Here is a 21813-nt window from a genome sequence, read left to right as displayed (position 1 = left end):
GCTGTCACTGCCATAAGATCCCAGCCCCAGAGTCACTCCCTGCCCAGACACGCATCCTGCTAGCAGTGCTGGGGTGAGTCTTCAAGGAAGACTGTCATGGCCCTGCCACTGCTGGGATCTCTATGAAAACTGGCCACAGGAGTTGCTGGGAAATGGAGTCCAGCCAGATTCACTGTTTTGCCCACCCCTGCTTTAAAGAGATTCCTCCCAAGTCAAGGGTGAGGCACAAGGACAGGGCAAGACAAGTGCTGGGAGAAAAACTTGCACTGTTGCTGCCCTAACATTTCCTGTTCTGGGAGGAAAGAACTTCAGCTTCACCCTAATGCCTTTGACCAGCTTGCAGTTTGCTTAAATGTGTGAAATATCTTCTTGCCAAACCAAGTAGTGGGCTCCCTCCCAAGGATATGCCAGTCCTACACCACCATCACTCGAAGACACAGTCCACATGCACACAGGAGTTAACCTGAATCCCAGGCACACATCTGTATATCTTTCAAACAGAGGTAAAATTCTTCTGCCCCTAAACAACCCTCAGGCCTCCTGGTGGCTTGCAGTCTGCCACAAGTATCAAAGATGTGTAGGCACCTACTGCAAAGAGAAAAAATGTAAATCTATTCCATCATCAAGATGTGGGTTGGAAGGGAAGGGAGGACAGGGGTGCATCTCACTGACAAGCCAGCTAATACCACGTAAGTATCATAATAACAGCCTCAGTGGGTTTCTCTGAGCAATGGAAAGAACTCAGTTTAGTGCTGGTGGTCTAGCTGCAGGTAACTTTTAGGTTGCTGGAGTGTGTGGAGGAAGATGACACACCTGCACCTTCTGTCAAGTAATGGAATTAATTTTTTTCTTGGTACCGTAAAAACCCTCTCCACCCCGTCAATAACTTTCCTTCTCTCTAAGCAAGGGGAGTGTTCCTATGCACAGCTCAGAATGTAGCCAGATCTGTAGTTTAGTTTAACAACAGGCTAGTTCAGATGAGTTGGTAAAGGAAATGCAAGAAGCACAAATAGCCCAGGATGCTACAGCTTCTAAGGACATACAAGTTACAGCAAGAGGTTACAAGGACACCTCATAGACCCTTACAGCTGAGCCATGAATAAAAGACTCCTAGGGGCACAACCAAAAAAAAAGATTTCAAAACCTATAGTGCAACTTTGGAAGAATTTAGGAACATAAGTCCAAGTCTGTGATCCTCAGCTGCCTAGCTGCTTTGGTGTGTGTGAGACAATAGGCATCATGCTTTTCCCATGAATCTTACTTAGTTCATAAAGTTCTGCTACTGCACCTGCCCAGAACAGCTTGCTTGGAAGTGCTGAATATCTCAATGCCTAATATCATGCCTACGGCTCTTTGGGATGCACAAGATAGGGGACCCCATGACTTAATCCTCTGAGGGGTCTGATAGGATAGGTGTGGTCTGGGCACTAACAAGGTCCCAAAGATTTAAAGGTCAGCCCAAAACCCGGCAATCACATCCACTTCAATTCAAAAACATGGCCAGAGGAGAAGGAAATGGTGGTGGTGGTGGATTTTAGTGGATAAAATGGCAAATGCAGAAGTGGGAGTGGGGATCGAAACTCAGTACAGCTTAAGGTCCTATGTCCAGGAAGCAATTTCATGCTGTAAATCCTAGTCTTACATTGATGCCTGAGTCCAGAAGACAGGCAAGATTTGAGAGCTCTTCCTGTTTTCAGAGTTTCCTATTGGCCAGCTTAAGTATCCTCCTATGCTGCTCACTGCCTTTGGTGAATTCCAGTCCTACACACTTAACTTCCCATTCATGATGCATGCCTAACTGAGGTTTGTGAATTCAGTTCCTAAGGCCTTGCATCTAGAAGTTATATGTGGTAAAGCTGATTATCTCTCCCTGACCCTACCTCCACCCTGCTCGGATGCTACTGGGACATCCTCCACCCCTAATAGTCTTAATCCAGTCTGCTGGTATAAAGCCCAAAAGAAAACAAACACACTGGCTATAACTAAAACTATTAGGTCATTGGCTGTATAATCAACCTTCACCCCCAACCTCTGCAAGCCTTCAGTGCCTTATTTGCATTCCCAGGGCAGCTCAGGGGTCAGCCAGGAACTCTCCTGTAGCCTTCCTGGTCAGGAGGTGTTTCATAGATTTCATAGACATAGGGCTGGAAGGGACCTCGGGAGATCATCGAGTCCAGCCCCCTGCCCAAAGGGCAGGAAGTCAGCTGGGGTCATAGGATCCCAGCAAGATAAGCATCCAATTTACTCTTGAAGGTGTTCAATGTAGGTGCTTGAACCACCCCCGCTGGCAGACTGTTCCAGACCTTGGGGGCTCGGACAGTAAAGAAATTCTTCCTTATGTCCAGCCTGAAACGGTCTTGCAGGAGTTTGTGACCGTTCGACCTCGTCATCCCTTGGGGCGCTCTGGTGAACAGACGTTCCCCCAGATCCTGGTGGTCACCCCGATAAACTTATAGGTGGCCATCAGCTCACCCCTGAGCCTGCGCTTTTCCAGGCTAAAGAGTCCCATGGCTCTCAGCCTGTCATCGTAAGATCTGTTTTCCTGACCTCTGATCACGCACGTTTCCTCTACAGCCTGTCCTGGCTCAGGCTGTATGCTCTCTAAGCCCTGTCCTGTTCTGGTCAGGTGGCTTTCCTTGACTGGCTGCAGGTTTGCCCTTCTACCTAAATGGGCAGCTCACTGTTTCCTTCCTGCCTTCCCTCTTACAGCCAGCCCCTGAGCGCTATATGTTACTTTTTCTCGCAAAATAACAGCAGCCTCCTGGCCTGTTACAGGGGGCTTGAGAACGGTTTCTCAGAAAAGCATATAGAAAACAGTAGTGAAGAAAAAGTGTAGTCAAACGATGTATATCACACACAATACTCATCACGATAGGAAAACCTATGTCCTCCTGACTGCAGGGTAGTCGTATGCACCTGCTTATGTGCGTTTCTGGTTTTGTGATTGTTTTGAGGGCCTAGTCTTGTGCTAGTATTCCAACATACATCCATGTACACATCTGTGCACACATGTGGATGAACATACACACACACATATATGAAAGCATGAGTTTCAAGTTACCCAGGGGTGTCTGGAAGCCAATGAGTGTGTTTAGGTTTCCAGGAGTGGATGCCACTCCAGACAGTCACATCTCATCTGGTTGTGGATGTATCTGATTCTGTGTACATGTGCCATTATCAGCAGATGAGAATTGGGTTGTGTCTAGGTATTCGTGTCTGTCTTCATCTGTTAGCACATTAATTAACATATACACTGTGAATTCGGGGTTGGCACACTCACTTGGAGAGGAGAATGACACAGTTCTGGGCCCTCCGGCCATCAATCACAGAAAGTTCTTTCACTTTCCTTGTGGACAGGTACAGGTCTTCAGTTGAGCCCATCTCCTTCTGCAATTGAGAGAAAAAAGAAATCAATGCCTAATTTTTCCTCATTTATCTAGCCACCCAGCTTCCAAACAGACCAAGTATAAATGGGGAACAACAAAGCCTGATTCAACATAGCTGAGACTGTGGAGAAATTTAATCAGGATGCAGGACTGGAGATAGAAAATGCCAGGAATGTGCCTTCTAGAGAAGGAGAAAACCAGCAGAAACGCAATCTAAGACACTTGACAAAATAAATGCAGATCCTCATTAGCTGTGGAGCACAATTCTAACTCGGAGGTGTTGATCACGTTTACTTTGGGATTTCCGCAGGAGTACCTCCCTCATAAGAGCACCATGCTAGTTTCACACTAGTGTCAGAGCAGAATTGGGCAGGTTACAGCACACTGCCCATGTGTCTGTATCCAGAGAAATATGATCTGTCCAGAAGTCTGGACTGCTTCCACATAGAGGTTATGCAGCAGCACTGAAAGACTGAATCTCAGCTGGAGGCAGTTAGGCAGGAGTCCATATAGGGTCTCCTAACTATGAAGCTAGCCATTGGGGAACAGGCCTGCCAACCCCCCTGAAGTCAAAAATGCCAAGACATACTATATGATACTAGGGATTTCTGGAGTCTGTCAGCTGTACTTGCCTCAAAAATGCAAACCAAGACCAAGGGGATGTTCAGCAAGAGCACGTGCCTGTGAGAAGTTTCAGGACCAGATTCTCTAGTCCACTGAGCACACTTTGTACCAGAGACTGACCCTGGAGAATTTCCTTCCAGGTAGAAAGCTGGCAGGAGCAGCATAGCCCTCTCCCCAGCCAGCTGCTCTCCCATTGCTGGTATATGGAAGGAAGAGGAAAGGTAGGAAGGAGTCAGGTAGGAAGGAGCCATAAGGGAGCAGATGTCCCTTTTCTGATATCAGGTCTATTCTGGAGATTACACTTGTGACAGAAACTAGACTAAGCTCCATGATACTCTTTTTTCTGCTGAGGCTAGGAGATGAGGATCAGGGTCCCAGTGTTTAAATGGGATCTGAGAATAATGCTTTTCCAGTTTATCCTCCCAGAGGACTTGTGGGACTCCCACTGTGGCTAATGGAAATGCTATATGGGCATATCTAGAAAGATAGACCTGCATGAATAACAGTACTGGAACAGTTTGCTTTTTCAGACCACTTTAAAGAGCCTAATTAATGCCCATAAATGATGGAGAAATAACAGTTACTTTTTGTTATATAGCTGTCCATGAGGATATGGCTGGGATTTTCAAACATCTTCACTGCCCAAGGGACTCCACTGTCTACCATGTAATTATGTGGGTCACCTTCAGGCTCTTGGAAAGTTCTTTCCTAGCCCAGGAAACTTGCTCCAGAGCAACAGATAGCAGAGCACCCAGTCACCCAATAATAACTACTGGTTTCCAGTCCTGTCCTTGCATTACAGCCACAACTCTCACACCATTTTTAAAGGCTTCCTTTAAATGAGTCTTTTGAGTGTCTGAATTTTACTTCTACAGTCTAAGAAATGCTTTAAAGGGATTTTATGCTGACAGAAGGTGGTGACCCTGGTTGCTAGTGCTCCAGAGCAGAGAGAATGGAAAACAGGAGTGTATACCTCCCCTGGATACAGCTGGGACCTGTTGGGTATGTTACAATCCATCCTCCCACATCCATACATTTCCACAGAACCAGTCTAATGCTGCCTTAAATATATCCAAGTGATGGTAACTACTTGACCTCCCTTTGACAACTTATGTCATCTTCTGATTTACTTTAAGATTATGAAGTATTTGAAAAGTTTCCTATTGTCTCCCTCATCTACTACTAGAAATGCTGACCTGGGCACACACTGAACTTTGGAGTTGACTGGCCAGTCTCTCAAATGAAGACGACAGCGGTAGCTTAACTATATTGCAGCTTCCTTTGCAAAGAAAATATAACATGCTTTTTCAAACTGAAGCCTTCTTTCAACTTCAGGATATATTTGCTATGCTCCATCCAGGTACAGTGAATCAGTTGGGTTCTTGGATGTACAAGGGAAATGTACATAGGAGATTTCACCTGAAGTAACTACTAGCTGCACCAGCTGTTATGCAGACATGCAAGTAGAATGTGTCCATAGTACCACTGATTGTAGCATAAACTGTGTTTTAGGAAAAACGGTGGTGCTCCTAGATATGCAATGTGTATGCATATTAATACCAGGTAACTGGAATGCTGCTGGAATGACCCTACTTTCCACTTTTCCAAGTGCAGTGCTGGAAATGGAGCAATTAAGATGGGAACTCTTAGCATTTGGTGTTGCTTATTTCTGAACCAAGAAATACCAGAAGCAATGCACTCCTGCAGTACTGATGATCTGGCACATGCAGATGTCGAGGCTTTCTATAACACCTTCATTTTCAAGGGGAAGTAGGGATGAGTAGGAAGCAATGACAGGTAAAGAGCATTTGGATGGCCTGTGCTTTGGCTCCTTCTAGGGGCTTTACTGTATTACACTAGGTAATGCTTGCTGACAAGTACACCTGTTTAGGATTAACAACAACTGCTCCAGGGCAAGAGACATATTCGTCTGGGGCCTAGCTATGGTCTGCTTGTTCAGTGGTTCCCCCCCACAGCCACACAAACAAGCATAGCAATAGTGCCCCTCTCTCTGCCCACCAGCTCCCCAAGATCCCAGATGAGGCGGCCCCTGAATTACTCTAGCATTGGCTGCTCCTCGGCTTTATCAAAGAGAGCCTAATCTAAAAACATGTCCCCCTTCCCTCTCTCTTTTTATTTGGGAAGAGTTGTACATTTAGAGGCCCACAGTGGTGTGTAAGTGAAAGCAGATGAATTACTGGATATTACCAAAGCCAGAGTGAGAATTTAGGCAAATGAACGTCAAGCAGTCTACCTGCATTTTCTCAAACAATAAAAGGGGGAGGGGGGGCAGTAACAACCAGCTAAGTCTCATGTTTTTACAAGCCTGGCCCAGATCGTGAGGCAAAAACAAACAGAGCTCATATCAACCAGGCAGATGTTAGGAAATTTGGTCATCACACCAGACGACAAAGCCAACATGTTTAACGATTTCTTTGCCTCCATTTTCCTAAGCAGTGACTGGAACAGCCACCCCCCTGCTGGGCCCCCCTCAGGCCCCAGGGGAGGCGTACCTAGGCCAAGGGTTAGCGAGGAACTAGTTGGGGAACTTCTGGAGGGAGTGGATGTATTCAAGTCAGCCGGTCCAGACGATCTCCACCGTAGAATACTAAAAGAATTGGCCGAGGTCATTGCAGGACCCCGGCACGGCTTTATGAGCACTCATGGTGCTCTGGTGTGGCACCAGAGGACTGGAAGAGGGCCAATGTGGTTCCCATCTTCAAAAAGGGGAAGAAGGAGGGCCCGGGAAACTATAGGCCAGTTAGTCTTACCTCGATCCTAGGCAAGCTGTTTGAGAAAATTATTCTGGCACATATTCACAAGGGGCCAGCAGGGGATTTCATGCTTAGGGGCAACCAACACAGGTTCATTAGTGGCAGGTCCTGTCAGACCAACCTGGTGGCCTTCTACGGCCAGGTCACCAAATCCTTAGACGCAGGGGTAGCAGTGGACATAGTCTTCCTGGACTTTCGGAAGGCCTTTGACACTGTCTCTCACCCCGTTCTCATTAAGAAACTGGGGGACCGTGGTGTCGACACCTACACAGTCAAATGGGTCGCCAACTGGCAGGAGGGCCGCACCCAGAGAGTGGTGGTGGATGGGTCATTTTTGACCTGGAGGGATGTGGGCAGTGGGGTCCCCCAAGGCTCGGTCCTCGGGCCCGCACTGTTCAACATCATCATCAATGACTTGGACGAGGGCGTAAAAAGCACCCTGTTCAAATTTTCTGATGACACTAAGATGTGGGGGGGGATGTGGGCATGCTAGAAGGAAGGAATAGGCTATAATCAGACCTAGACAGGTTACAGGGGGGCATGGAGGAGAACAGGATGAGATTCAACACTGACGAGTGCAAAGTGATGTACCTGGGGAGGAACAACCGGCACCATACCTACAGGTTGGGGAACTCCCTTCTTGTCAGTGCAGAGGCGGAAAAGGATCTTGGAGTCATCATTGATGCCAAGATGAACATGGGCCGGCAGTGTTGGGATGCAGTCAGGAAGGCCAACTGCACCTTGTCATGCATCCACAGGTGCATCTCAGGCAGGTCCAAGGAAATGATCCTCCCCTTCTATGCGGCACTGGTCAGGCCACAGCTGGAGTATTGCATCCAGTTCTGGGCGCCACACTTCAAGAGGGATGTAGACAACATGGAGAGGGTCCAGAGGAGGGCCACTCACATGATCAGGGGGGCAGCAGGACAGGCCGTACGAGGAGAGGCTATGGGACCTGAACCTGTTCAGCCTCCAAAAGAAAAGGCTGAGGGGGGATCTAGTGGCCTGTTACAAACTAGTCAGGGGGGATCAGCAGGCATCTGGGGAGTCCCTGTTCCCCTGAGCACTACCAGGAGTGACCAGGAATAACAGTGACAAGCTGGCAGAGGGTAGATTTAGGCTTGATATCAGGAGGCGCTACTTCATGGTCAGGGCGGCTCAGGTCTGGAACCAACTTCCAAGAGAAGTGGTGCTGGCTCCTACCCTGGGGGTCTTTAAGAGGAGGCTAGATGAACACCTTGCTGGGGTTGTTTGACCCCAGTACTCTTTCCTGCCATGGCAGGGGGTCGGACTAGATGATCTGCTCAGGTCCTTTCTGACCCTAGAAACTATGAAAGCATATGAATATTACCCTGCCAGTCTTAGGTGGCTTTCAGATGGGACAGCACTTTGTTATATGCTAAATAGGACACAGCAGGTTCAAAGGTAATCACAAGTTTAAAACTGTCATAAAAATATCCACCATGAGAGACTTGGGAGTGCCAAGACAAGGAACAGTGGAGATATGGAATAACTTCTCTGTATCATCATCTCCTTCCAAATGTGATTTGGTTTGGGGGAGGGGGCTGTGTGATGTATGATCCCACTCCTTAATGCTGTGCTACACCATTGGACACCAGTAATTCCAGCTGCCTTGTGAAACCACTATTTTAAATACAACCTTATTCTTTCATGTCACTTAATATGCTGAATACTAGAGAGCTGACTACAATCATATATCAGCTTCCCCTCAGTAGAAGTGGTTCTTATAGGACTTCCTGGCACTTTCAGTTCCCCAAGGCATGATGATCAGGTTTTCAAACTCCATCATATGACTGTACCCATAAGTTCACTTTTGAGAGATTCACCTCACCTTGAAGTGCCCTCTATTAATTATGGGGCAGGTGACTAAACGATGTGAGCTGCACAGCTGAGCAGGTCCTGGATTACAGGACCCCAGGATTGGGCTGTCAGGACAGCTGTGCCCCAGACCCTGGGGCTGCCCCAACCTGGATCCTGACATTCATCTGAGTATCGAGATCTGTCATGGGCTGTCATGGGCCAGCCTCAACCAGCCACATGTTCAATTTAAGGCATGATACAAATGAGCCACAAAGTTTTTGCACATTATACCTTAACTTTGTAGCTCATTCACTGTATTATCATGTCTTAAAATGACTCTAATGTGTGACCAGGTTACTATTTAAATGTGTGATTAACAGTCACCTGCTGGTAGAAAGTGGATGGGGGCAAACACATTTTGACACAGGTGAGTGAATGGCTTCTTCTCAGCATTGGAGTGAGGGCAAATAGGCAATCCTTTGTACCTCCTCTGCACCCTTGGAACATCCATTCAGGGGCAGGTAAATAATCAAGGACAAGCGTACCCCAAGACTCCAAATCTGCAGGTTGCTCTACTTTGGCCTTTGATCTGCAAACAGCAGGACAATCTTGAAAGCCATACGTATTTAGGAGGCAGACAGTGGTACTCACCTGCTTACAGGAGGAAGGGTTAGTTAGCAGGTCCTATGCAGGCACCAGCCGCAAATAACAGAGAAGGAAACATGCCAAAAATTAGTCACAGAGATAAAGATATCAAAGTTTAACAAAGCAGCAGAATTTAGACATACACCATTTTCTAAGAGACTAAAATGCTTAGCAAGTATCATAAGCCCAGATTTCTAAAGGTGTTTAGGCATTCCCTTTGGTTAAAGCCAATGGGACTTAGAAACGCACTTTGGAAAATCAGATTAGGAACATAAGTTACTTAGGCCTTGTGATACTGAGCAGAACGATGCCTAAACTCTTGTAAGAATCTGAGCCAGAGACTTTATTCAAAACTGCCAAGGTTAACATATCTGGGTTTGTTCACCTCTCCTTTTGCATGTCAATAGCTCACTTTTAATATTGAAACCTGGTTGCACTTTATAAACATTTTCAACCCAGGATCTCCAAGCACTTTACACATACTAAACAACTGAGTCTTATCACATCATTCCAATGTGGGTACTTGTTATGGTCATCTCCCTTTAGTAGATGGGGAAATTAAGATGCACAGACTTAAGGGAATTTGGTCAGCTTCATGCCATGAGTCAATGGCAGAGCCAGAGAGAAACTAAGAGGCCTCTTAGTTCAGAGGTTTGTCCACTGGGGGGAATACTGCCGTCTCCCCAAAGCAATCAACAAAAGACACATTTGCCATAGAAGGGGAGAACAAACCCTTTTGCCTTAAAAAGAAGCAGTTTAATAAAAATGAAACTGGAAAAAAATATTAAGACCATGTTAATAGCAGCAAAGAAAGAAATGCCTTATTTGCACTCTGTGTAATTCAGATGCTAAAGAGAAGGGATTTGCTTTGACATTTTTCTTTGTAGACATTTGGATGAAGTTTAAAGTTTAAATGAAGTCATGAACCCAGGGTAAACACATACTAGGCTGGAGTAGAGCATTTCCAAATATAAAAGGGAAGAAAAGACTAAGTGTGGATCAACTGGAAAAGTTATCATCAGATTTTGATTCAGGAGCAATTTTGGTTGCTTGGACTTTTTTTTTTTTTTAAATGGTGTGGATTTGTCAATTGGAATCCAGTTTGCATTTGGGACAAGCATAGATGAAAAAGTAATAGCAAAAGAGTGTTAAAAAAAAAAAAAGGTATAAAATTGAAACCAAAGCTGGAATGGCATCAATGCACCTTAGTACAAAAATATGACTACATTTCCCTCTAGTGTAGCATACTATAGTGTCTGAGGCTGTTATCAAAAATACTACAGTATTCTTTTCTTTAAATGAGGATCAAAAAGACTGTTCTAAGATGCACCAAGGTCACTAACAAGGGATGACTTAATGCTAGCGGGAAAGGGTTAGGGGCAGGTTAGTTTATGGTCAAATAAGCCAAATTGCTTTTCAGTTGTTGGTAATGCAGCCATAAATATTATGTTGCTAACTAACTGAGAGCTGGCAGACAAAGATAGCCTTGGCTTTGGATTTAGGGGCCCAAAGAAAGCAAGAGATTGGAAAGCCTGGGGTTGAAGCTTCAATGTTTGCATCTTGATGTCACATGTTAATGCAAAACCACTGCATCAGAATAGTATCTTGTTAGCCACACTGCTGCAACCATGGGCAGATGTCAATTCAAGCTACTTGGGCAATGATTCCACGGTGCCAAATGGAGCACCATTTCAGCACCTTGCCAGTAACTTCCTGCTTATTTCCTGTGCATGTCCCAAGACTAAGCAGCAGTGGTGACCCCATACATTTGGGACACACTTGGTTTTCCTGAGTACGTTACAAGTGTTACAGAAAGCTGGAGGAGTAAAAGGGTTAGGAATACAGTTTCCTTCCGGTTGAATCTCATTCAGCAGAGGCAGACAAATTGCAGGTGACTCGGTTTCCAGGAAAAGAAGGAGGGGGAAAAAAAGACCTTTTAATAAATTACTGCTTTTAAAGTGTGTTGTTAGCATTATAATCTTCAGCTTTGACCATTTCTGTAATTCAGGCAGCTTGGCTAACATGTTGTTTGGAAAAAAAAGACAAAGCAAAATGTAGCTAATTTGGTGGCACTGCTCAATACTCTGTAGGTGCCCAGAGTTTTTCCATGGAACGGATGGAAGAAATAAAGATAGAAAGAACCATGGCGATGAACATGAAGTTCAAGAACTTTACAGAAGCTAGTTGTTACTCGAATCAAACTGGAGCACCACCTGCTGAAATAAGCAGTCTCCAAGAACAAAATTCTATTACCCTTCATGCGCCCTGCCTGGCACATTCCCCAGCTGTGGAAGGAGCCTTCGTGGCACTTACTCACAGTTTGTAATTCTGTTATTGCCTTTGGTGTGGATATGCAAGCATGTGTACTACTCATGTACCTGCTTGGCTATGCACTGGCCAAGCAGGTGTGCAGCTACATAGCTGTATACCTGAGCATACAGTCTGGGGAATAAACCAACAAAAGGACTCCCCCATATTTTAGCCCCAGTAGCTGAATAGATTAGTTCACCCAAAAGGATTTGAACGTGTACCTCTTTTACTTTGATTAATCAAGCCTCCTCCATGTTCTAATTAGAACGCTCCAGTGTTGCCTCAACATCATGTTTATTAAGCTGCCCCCAAGTTTCAAAATTAATGTTTCAAAATTTGTCGAATCACCTTTAGTCAGATTGCCTCTGCAGCTGTTTTGAAACACAGTGGGGCTTAATACACGTGACGATGAGGTGTCTTAATTAGAGTAAATCTCCAGGAACCACTCTCATTAAAACACGTTCCACTCCGAGCACGTGTATAGGCAGCCAATGTTTATAATACTGTGCTAGGAAGCCATGCAAGACTTGCAATTTTTTTTTCTGACTATAATTTTGTGCTTCTCGTATCCACAATGGGCACAACTGTGTACCTGCTCAGTCAGTGCGTACTCTACAGCATACATGCACATTGCAGAGGCAACAGAATGATACACAGCATGTAAGTGCCAAAAAGGCTACTTACATGGCCAGATATCTGCCATTTAGGCACACAAAGGGTAAGAGAATTCTGCCCCAAGAGCTGTGTTAATAATAAATATGCAGGCAACAGCAGGTTGTATTCTTGTCAACATTTCCCTACCTGAGCCTCATGAGTTTGTAGGGAATATCAAACATTCAGTAAGACATAAACCCTCCACTTCAATAGTCTTCACATTGGTGCTAGCTCTAGTCATCCTACCATGTCCCAACCTGATCCAAAAAAGCAGGGTCTGAGATGCTGAAGAAAAGAGCCTGCATACTTACCTGGTGTCTTTGATAAGCTGAGAACATTTTTTCAAAATCCTCCAAGTCCAAAACTTTGAAAGCCCTTAAGTCATCAATGTCATGCCAAATTGTGCCGTGGATCTTCTCCTGCAATCCAAAGTGAAACCCACATGTTCAGGAGATAAACTAGCGTGAAAACTTACAGCTAAACGCATCCAATTTCAGCTACACAGAGAAAGCTATCATATGTACTTGACACGTGATATCACATGTTGGTTCTGTCATTTTTGGGATCATGCTTTGCTTCTGAAAAGCAAAGAGGAATTTGCAAATAAAGGGAGAAAAACTTATAAAATGATGGACACATCTATCCTGGGCATTTTGCAATATGAGTTGCATCCATCGCTCTGGTTAAATATTGCATTTGCAGGCTACTGTGTATCATCTTGGATATCACTCAGCCTCCCATGGGCATGTCTCCTGTCAAGGCTGGCCATTATTGCAGCAGATGAATGTGGTCATGCTGCAGCAAAAGTGGCCATCATCAGAAGGAAACAGGAGAGATGTGGGGAGAATCCCAGGCATTATCCCCTCCATTTGCAGCTTTCACAAGGCTCTGTCACAATTCCTAATTGGGTGTGGATTCTTATCTTGGATATATATGAAGGTGACAAGGTTATTACTTCCACTTGACTGCTTCCAAACCTTTAAAGGCCAATTGTCTCCTCGTGAATGAACTTCCCTGTCCACACTACAAAATTCCCAGACATGTCAAATAGACATGAACTATATCCCAATTTCTTAAAAAGCAGCACTGACAGTAGTGGGCACTATTCATAGCTGCAAAGGCAGCCAGATGTCTAACAGAGTTCCCTGTGGTCTGGTGGGTGGTTAGTATGAAAGTGAGAGAAACATCAGCTTATCGGAGCCAGGCAACACTCCCTCTCTCCTCCCTCTGCCTTCAATAACATGCCTTCCGGGATCACTGGAACAAGGAAGCTTTGACAACGGCCGAGTCAAGGCTTGGCAATCATTCTGAGCTGGGAGATGGGTTTTGCCATTCCTTGCAGTCTCAGCAAATGTGCCCCCAGCTGAATGGGCCATGGAGACTGAACAACCTTCTTATTCCCAGAGACTATCCATCCAAGTCTGGGTAGAGGCATGGTGGCTGGGAGCAATCTACTCATTCAGCAAAGAAGATTTCATTCTTTAGGGCTGACAACACTGTGTCTTTCAATTGCACTAAATTCCTTTACTCTACTAGAAGAGATACTTATTCAAAAATAAAAAATCTAGACAGAAAGAAGGAAGTGCTAAAAGAGAAAAAAAATTCCTGTGAATGAAAGTGCAAAAGAATAACACAAAGGGGATCTCAGACAGAGTGAGGGACACCTAATGATGGCAATGAGACCCTTCCACAGATTCCAGCCCCGGCATACACCTATGTAGCGCAGTGCATTAACACTTCTTTGTAAGTACTAATTAGGAACGGGCTCCATTTCCCATGTACAGTCATTAAAGGAATGAGAGAAATGTGTTCAGCCACAAGGGGCAGGGAAACAGGAAAAACACCTGATGGAGGATAAATAAAGGTAGGAAAATAAAGAAGGTGAAGTGTTCCAGAGGAAATTCCTAGTAGGAAAGAAGATGCAAAGGAAAAGCAACACCCTTCCTTCTCTGAGGCAGCTTATGAATGCTTAAGTCAGGAGTGGGAGGAGAGCTATGCCAGTGAGAGTCACTACAGCCTTGTAAAGCTCTCACATGAGAGCAGCACTCACAAATCTAGCAAGCTCACCACCAACAGTTTTTCATTTTTTTCCTGCATCCACTCTGTTCCTCTTTTCCAACACTGGAAAGTTGTCGTTATATTGTCACAATATTTAGATTTCCTTGTGACTAAAGGAGAGCCAACCAATTTAAGAGAAATTACAACTACCCCAAACCTTTTTGGTAACAGAAAACAGTTTAATTTCATTCTGTCCCATCCCTGAACTCTATTTTCATTCTTAACCAAAAACACAAAGACAGTGTGTGTTTTCATGAGACTGTGCACCTAGTTTGGCAGTTTCCAAAAGTTCTAGACCGGCATCCATATTTCTGGATAATTCTCTTGCAAGCCTTTTCTGGTTGTCCCCTTGCTAATTGGGACCTGGGGCTGTGCTTTTTTATAGGGCGGGCAGAGACATCCATGAGAAACTCTGGACCTTACTGCAACTCTGGACCTAACTGCATTAATAATCCCTGAGGGTGCCCGGACCAAAGTTACAGGTATTTGCACAGACTCTGTTGATCTAGATACCAGGCTGGAAGTCTATAGCAAAAACAAAGTCTGAGTGACTAGGACCTGTGCGAATGTATTCTAAACTAGCCTCACCAGAATTCAGATCTGCCTGGAAATAAGAACTGCAAAGAGAATACAATAATTACTTTCCCCAGTCCTCCCCCAGGGAACACTACTACTCCAAATAAGATTCCTTCCAAGATGCAGGATGAGCATGGTCTTATTTAAAGCTGCTTTGCTGCATATTACATAAACCTAAAAAAAACAGTTCACAAACCGGGACTAGTCTCAGTGGTGAGTGCAAAAGACCTTTCTTCCCAGCTAGCCTAGCTTAAATGTTGAAAAAGCATACCAGGTAATACAGTCGAAGAAAGACACTGGACAGAGACGTGGGTGTATACAAATAGTATTCATTACAATGCGCGTGCGTGTACACACACACACATGCTGCCACTTCTTTTCTTGTTATGAGCTCTGCCCTTGAAAAGTTGCACATTGCTGCCAGACAATTTCCTCTGCTGTGCTCTTGCTGCTCCGTTATGGATTAACTGGCTGATAGTTTCTTGTCATCGGCCAGAGAGACTGAGCATTTTAAGAGAAACAGACTCACATAGTGTGCTTGGTATGATAAATGATTCCCTCAGCTCCATAAAAATATTTATGGTCCCCAACTAACAATTTAAAAATAAAATAAATTATTTTACTTGTTCTTTCTCTCCCTTCCCCCGAAGAAAGATCACTTCATTTATTACGTGCATTTCCCTCCTTTGCTAATTCTTTTTTTTTTCTTTTGGTTACAAGCCTGCCAATCTATGTGGTTTCCCTATTTTGCACAAGTCTCAGCCCATTTTGAGAAGCCAACCTCATGAACTACATTTCCCAGTGTCCCCAAGTGATTACCTAAAAAATGAGGGGGAAGTGCTAGTTTGAGAAACACTGTGATTAGCTGGGAATTTGCACTACTGAGATAGGGTCTTTTAATGTGCTAAATTTATAACCCAGCGGCATGTACTTCATTCCACACTTGCATGCTTGAAATGAAGCACAGCCTGCTGGAACAACTGTAAGATTTTAAGTACAGCAAAGCTAGGGGGTGGCATGGAGTGGGAAGTCATACTGCCTTGTCTTCCTTCATATCTGCCCAGCTGTTTCCATTTGTCTTGTTAGACTAATAACTGTACCCTCAAGTCATCAAACACCATCAGACATCAGTATAACATCCCAGCATGAGTGAGCAATGATATCATTTTGGGGGCCCTCTACAGCTATCCTGCAAGTCAAGAGAAACGCATGAAAATCAGGAGCGTCCTATTCATTTTGTAAAAGGCAATCCCTAGACAAGCATAAAATACTCACAATGGAAAAAGGGAAATTGCTTGAAACTGGCGTTCATTCCACTATGAACTTGAAAATGGGGTAGAAAAATGTGTTCATTTCCAGGGTAAATAAATAAATAAACCTATCTTGGGCCCATTTCAAGGAAAAAAACTGGCTTCAAATTTCTATTTTTGACACTTTTTCAACTTGACAGCAGCCATTTTGTCTCTTTTAATGGCAAAGCACTACCCAAGATCACTGTGAGCGCTGAGATTCTATGGAAAACTTTCCATCAATGTTGGAAAGCTTGTGTCTACCCTACTGGGGTACTGAGGCTAGTTTAAGGAGCTCTTTACTAAAGAAAGCCTTAGCATCCTTCACACTTTTTCCTGTGGGAAAGCAGAATCTTTCCTTCCAAGTTCAGTGGCAGTTCATCAATAATATTCCTATGGGACAGAGCTCTCTAAGAGACTTCTGCTTTACCCATCAAAACAGGAGATCCAATAATCCAATCCTATGAATAACTTGTGAAAAAACTACTGGCTTCTTTTCCTTGGGCTAAATCAAAGTTTTTCTACAATGACAAACGATATTGAAGTTATCTTATTTCTCCAGTTTCTACCAGCAAAGGCAACTGTTCACAATGGAAGCGGCAGATTCCATATTTGCACGAATCATTTGCCATCTTCACAAAAGGAGATAATTACACAGTCCTGAAATAAATTCAGATCTCAAGGTGAACTTTTATTTTGTTAAAATGTGGGGGATTTTTTTCTTTGACTATGTAGATGCTATGGTAGACATGGAAAAAGCAGCGAGAGAATCTCAGAACAATCTCAGCCATTGGGAGTTGGCTACAGACAGTCTGTTTTAGCTCACCTGTATACTGGCTACTAAACGTTGAAGAACTCTATAGTGTGAAGTCACCAGAAAACAATAATCACAGACAAAGGCAAGTCAAGGTTGACTCAGGTTACTCAGACAGCTTCAAATGAATATTCTAACTTAGTAGGGGCCAACCTTTTTGACAAATTAGCTCTACAACCTCCCTGAATCCTATTCTGATCACCTTCCCCTGCCCGATCTGCTACTCTGCTTTCTGCTTTTTGCCCTATCTGCTGCTGTACTGCCTGCCCCTCCCTGGTGTGCTGCGTGCCACACAGAGGCTGCCCATGTCATTTGTGGGTGGCATGCTGCAGGTTGGCCCTCCCTATGCCAACTTATTATACTGATAGAGAGCTAACTAAAATCCGATCTACATCTGGACCCAAACTTTCAGAATGACTGGATCTGGTCTGTCATTAAAATGAACAACAAGACTCTGGTTCCAGTATGCCTTTGAGCCTTGTGTAGAATCCCGGGTGAACCATCGGTAAGGATCAGCAACCTCTGGGAACAAAGAAGGAAAACTTTCTAGGAATCACAATGGCTATACGGCAATGCTCTGCCTTTTTAGAAAGCACTAGTGATGAATATACAGTACTGTATGGCATCTTTGACATCTAGCCATCAACTCAGAACAAAGCTAACAGACTGTCAATCTCTGGGGAAATTAGTATGTGGCTGGTAGTTTCCTTGTTAGAAGGCATGTCTGCCAACTAAGCTCCTCTTGACTTCCCTTTCCCAGTGCCCCTGGGAATTGTGGAATACAATTTATTATTGCCACGTGCTTAGACAGCAAGACTAGAAACATCTGAGCATTCTCAAAATACACAATAGGATGGTTCTATCCCACCACCGCTACTGGTAACAACACAAGTGAAAGGTGCCAACTCAAGCATCCAATCCCCTCTATTTATATAAGGAGCAGGTATGTTACAGGCAATGCAAACTTTCCTCTACCCCTCTGCCCCGCCTATAACAACAACACTCAACTCCTTTGTGTACATCTTTCCTCAACTTTAAAATACAGTTATGACCCCCCAATATAACAAGACTCTGTCAGTGTTTGCTAGGCACTTGGATACTATGGGAAACAAGTGCTATAGAAATGCTGATAAATAAATAAAATGAAAAACAGATCCATTATGCTGTATCAGTTGTCTGACTTGTGACCTTTCATTGTGAAGGCAAGATTAAAACCTGTGGGCTGTCACCCACAGGAGTGAGCAAAATGCCCAGTAAGGAACTAGTGAATGAGTTCTGCCTTACTGCAATCAGAGCCGACTGACACCAAGACAAAAGGTGCCCCAAAAAGCAGATCCAGCTACTCTCCCTGACTCCAGCACCACTTCTGGAATCTAGAGACACCTTGCTAGGTCAAATTATTAATATTGGCAAATGCTCTAATAGGAAAATCCTTTCCCTTAGACCCTCAAAAGTATTTTGCTTTCCCCAAAATAGCATCTTTCACCCACCTCACAACTGAGGCCTTCAAATTTATTAGCACAGCTGCCTCCACTCTTAACCAGAGGGCAGGCTAAGCCTGTGGTTACGGTACACTAAACAGAAACACCTGCGATTCTCTCCCATTTTTTAAAATACATCTATATTGTAATTATTGCTTTTCTTCAGAGCACTAAGTCCCATGTTCTGAAAAGGAAAATAAATCCCTGCTCTTACATTCTCTCCCACACCCCCACGTGGCCCTGACAGACAAGCACAGACAGTACAGCAGCTATTTTACTTCGTTTTATTTTAAAGGAAAGTAGGGAGAGAGAGAGAGAGAGAATTCTTGCAGCATTCCAGAGGTCCCCGGACACTCATTCTGAATGCCTGAGTTGGGCCCCGGGTGAGCTTCAGTCTAAAAAAGAACGTGGGTTTCTAGGCAGCCATCCAAACTCAACACAGACACCTTTTTATCTGTGAAAAAAAAAGAAAAGAAAAGAAAAAGAAAAGACAGAGAGAAGGGGAGAAAAAAAATCCAGGAGGAGGGAGGAAGCAGAAGGGTGGGGGAGGCTGAAGAGGTGGCAGAAAAGGAGTGAGCCATTGGAGAATCAATCTGAATTCTCTTCCATTTCTTACTGCAGTGTCACTTAGGACTTCTTTTGCCCTATGGAAGAGTATAATGGCAAAAAGCTGAGGGTCTAACTGTGAGAAAGGCAATTCTTTGAGTTTAGGTGTGGCCATGAAAAGAACGAGTAATGAGAGTGATGGACCAATGCCCATTCCCAAGTTTTCCCTGGCAGGGTAAAGGAAGCTCATTTGAGAACTGGTTCTGCCTTATGCACAGCCCACAAGGTGCTTTGGTTACAAATCATGGATTTAATGTCCAGCAAGCAGGATGAGGCTCTCTGTGCTTTAGCCATGAAGACATCTAGTTCTGATCTGAACCATTAAAACTTACTGTGCCTGTGTCCTCATCACAGAGACACCTGGAACTGATACAGAAAAGTCTAGGTGGTGCTCTGTTCACTACAAAGGCTGTCCATCAGGGATGAGATATGCTGCTGATATCTTTATGGCCTGCAGGAAATGCCTCCCTTCCAGCTGAAGAGAAGCATGAGGGCATCCACTTCTATTACCATGGACATTGCCTCTATCGCACCAGCCAATTCTGGTGAACTCCTAACTAACAGAGTATGTGCTGACAGGGTTTCCATATCTTACCTCATTCAGTTTGGCCCAGTTGAAGGATTTCAGGGGGTGCGAAGGCTGAGGGATAGATTTCTTCTTCAAGCTGGTCCCAGTACTGCTGAAGGTGGTTGTGGTAGGTAGTGGCATCCCCATGCTGAAGAAAGGTGGGGCTCCAGGTGGTGGAGGAGGTCCTCCTGGAGGTGGTGGCGGTGCAGGTGGAGGAGGACAAGTGGAGAATGGGAGAGGCGGTGGCAGGGGTGGCAAGCTCTCTGACATCACGGAGGAGGGCACAGCCAATGGGCCACCAGGAGGCGGCGGGGGTAGGGGTGAGAAGGAAATACTTCCCCCTTGCTGAAAAACAAAAACAGTACGGGATGTTTGAAGATGCCCACGTCTGAAGCCATGATGCCACCTGACCACAGAAGAACTTCAGCCTCCGTTTAAGAGGGAAAATTTCCAGCCTACCCAATGGTTGAGGAGTGCTTGAGAATGAGATCATAAACACCTTAGAAACCAGAGAGTGAGTAAAAGAACAATATATATTGTTTAAGAAAATGAAAAGGCTAGTGCTTTTTCTTAAGCCAAGCCATGAATTTTAAGGGTTTGATGCATGAAGTTGGACTGTTACGGTCTGAAATGTCAACTGCTAACTCCCCCTACCCCCCAATGGTCTGAACACAAAGTGGGGAACAAAGCACCTATTTGTAGTGCCTTAGCTCTTAAGGGCTGTGCCTCAGCTCCGGGAGGTTAAGGCATGTTGGGAGTAGAGAAAAAAATGGCATCAGGGAGGAAGGACAGGTTGGAAATGTGATGCTTAACAAAGCATCAAGGCAGCTACAGCCCTTCCCAAGGCCCCACAAGAAGCATGCCTCTTCCCAATATTCCTTATACCTATTAGTGTCAGCATTTCCATTCTCCCATCCGCCCCTGGCAAGAGGAGCACCATCATTACTCAACCACATTTCATTTGGTGTTTTCAGTACAAATGATGGTTATCTCCTGTGCTGGGTGAAATGGGGGAGGTGCATCTCTCTCTCTCTCTCAATTTTAGTGCATGGTTGAAAAGAGAGGAAGGAACATGGATGTTGACCTGGGTAACACCTACCAGGGAAGGTACTTTGTCCCTACTGCAGGCCTCTCTCTTCAATTTTTAAGCTTTTTTTTGTTTGCAGCTCTCATTTTAAATGCACTTTGTACAGGAAACATACCCCTGTTTCACATTATTTGCTTCTGTGTTTTAAAGGGGGAGAGGAAAAGTCCCAATTCCGTACCGAGAACTCACTGAGTTGAACTACCAGGTCATTCATCTGATCCCGGGTCTGGCGCAGCTCCAAGGATTCCTTCTGCAGCTTGTCTTTCATCTTGTTCAATGTCTTCATCATTTCATCTTTCTCCTGGGTTTTTGTCTCACATTCCCGCTCCTTCTTCTCCAGCCTGATCATCAGCTCTGTGTGTTCTAGAGAAAGCAGTGCAAGGAGAATGTAGAAGCATGCCTGATGCAACAAAGCCTGTGAATGACCTCCAAAGAGGTGCAAGTTAAACAGCGATAAATGTCTATAAGTACCTGAAACCTATTAGTTATGTTTGAGGGTTATCACTAAGAGCAATGGGATGGAATTAGGGAAAGGAAAAATGTAGGCCAAAAGTGTGGAAGCATTTCTGGAGAGAGACTTTGCAAACTTCTCTCCTGAGTAGTGATGGAAGCCCCATTACATGAGTCATTTTAATGAGTCTGGCTGAGAACTGGGAAAATTTAAAGTCCAGAAAACAATCAAGCATTTGTCCCCAGGAGAGACAAACCAGATGACCCAACACATGTTTTCCAATTCTACCGTCTGTCATTCTGAAATTATATTGTATCCTCCCTCTCACCTCCAAATCCAGGGAGTGCACTTACCTTTTCGGAACTTCTCTGCCTGATCCCGCCACTGTTTCACTTCATTCTCGTTCACCAGCCTGAAAGGTGAGACCAGATCATTCATGATCCAAACTAAGCTAAGAAACTGTTATAAGCAACTACTCGCAAATTAAAATAATTAGCAAATGATGTCACATATGCAATGTAGTATTTCTGCACAAGATCAGGTCACTTGTCAATTTAGTTCAATACCCATCTTCCCACTATAGTTAATATCTGATGCTACAGAAAGTGATCCCGCTATCATTCAAAGCTATACAAGAGGATGCCAAGGCCATGGAGCCTTTCTAATTTA

The 21813-nt window shown here is 44.5% G+C and overlaps 1 protein-coding gene across 8 annotated transcripts in view; it reads right to left on the bottom strand.

The window, feature by feature from the left end:
- DAAM2 (dishevelled associated activator of morphogenesis 2) overlaps positions 1-21813 on the bottom strand; it is a 276747-nt gene that overhangs the window by 48468 nt on the left and 206466 nt on the right. For 7 of the 8 annotated variants that reach the window (XM_090046767.1, XM_090046815.1, XM_090046773.1 and 4 more), the window contains 5 exons: positions 21498-21556; positions 20872-21056; positions 19634-19951; positions 12526-12633; positions 3281-3387 (listed from right to left, as the gene is read on the bottom strand). In XM_090046767.1, the coding sequence (XP_089902893.1) occupies positions 3281-3387; positions 12526-12633; positions 19634-19951; positions 20872-21056; positions 21498-21556 (777 nt within the window). Of the gene's footprint in view, positions 1-3280; positions 3388-9256; positions 9290-12525; positions 12634-19633; positions 19952-20871; positions 21057-21497; positions 21557-21813 lie in introns of all 8 variants that reach the window. The other variant, XM_090046820.1, reaches the window with a different exon arrangement.

This window comes from Crocodylus siamensis, chromosome 1, assembly GCF_052110815.1.
Source record: "Crocodylus siamensis isolate JL-2025a chromosome 1, ASM5211081v1, whole genome shotgun sequence".
Taxonomy (NCBI): domain Eukaryota; kingdom Metazoa; phylum Chordata; order Crocodylia; family Crocodylidae; genus Crocodylus; species Crocodylus siamensis.
This window is presented reverse-complemented; position numbering and strand designations above follow the sequence as displayed.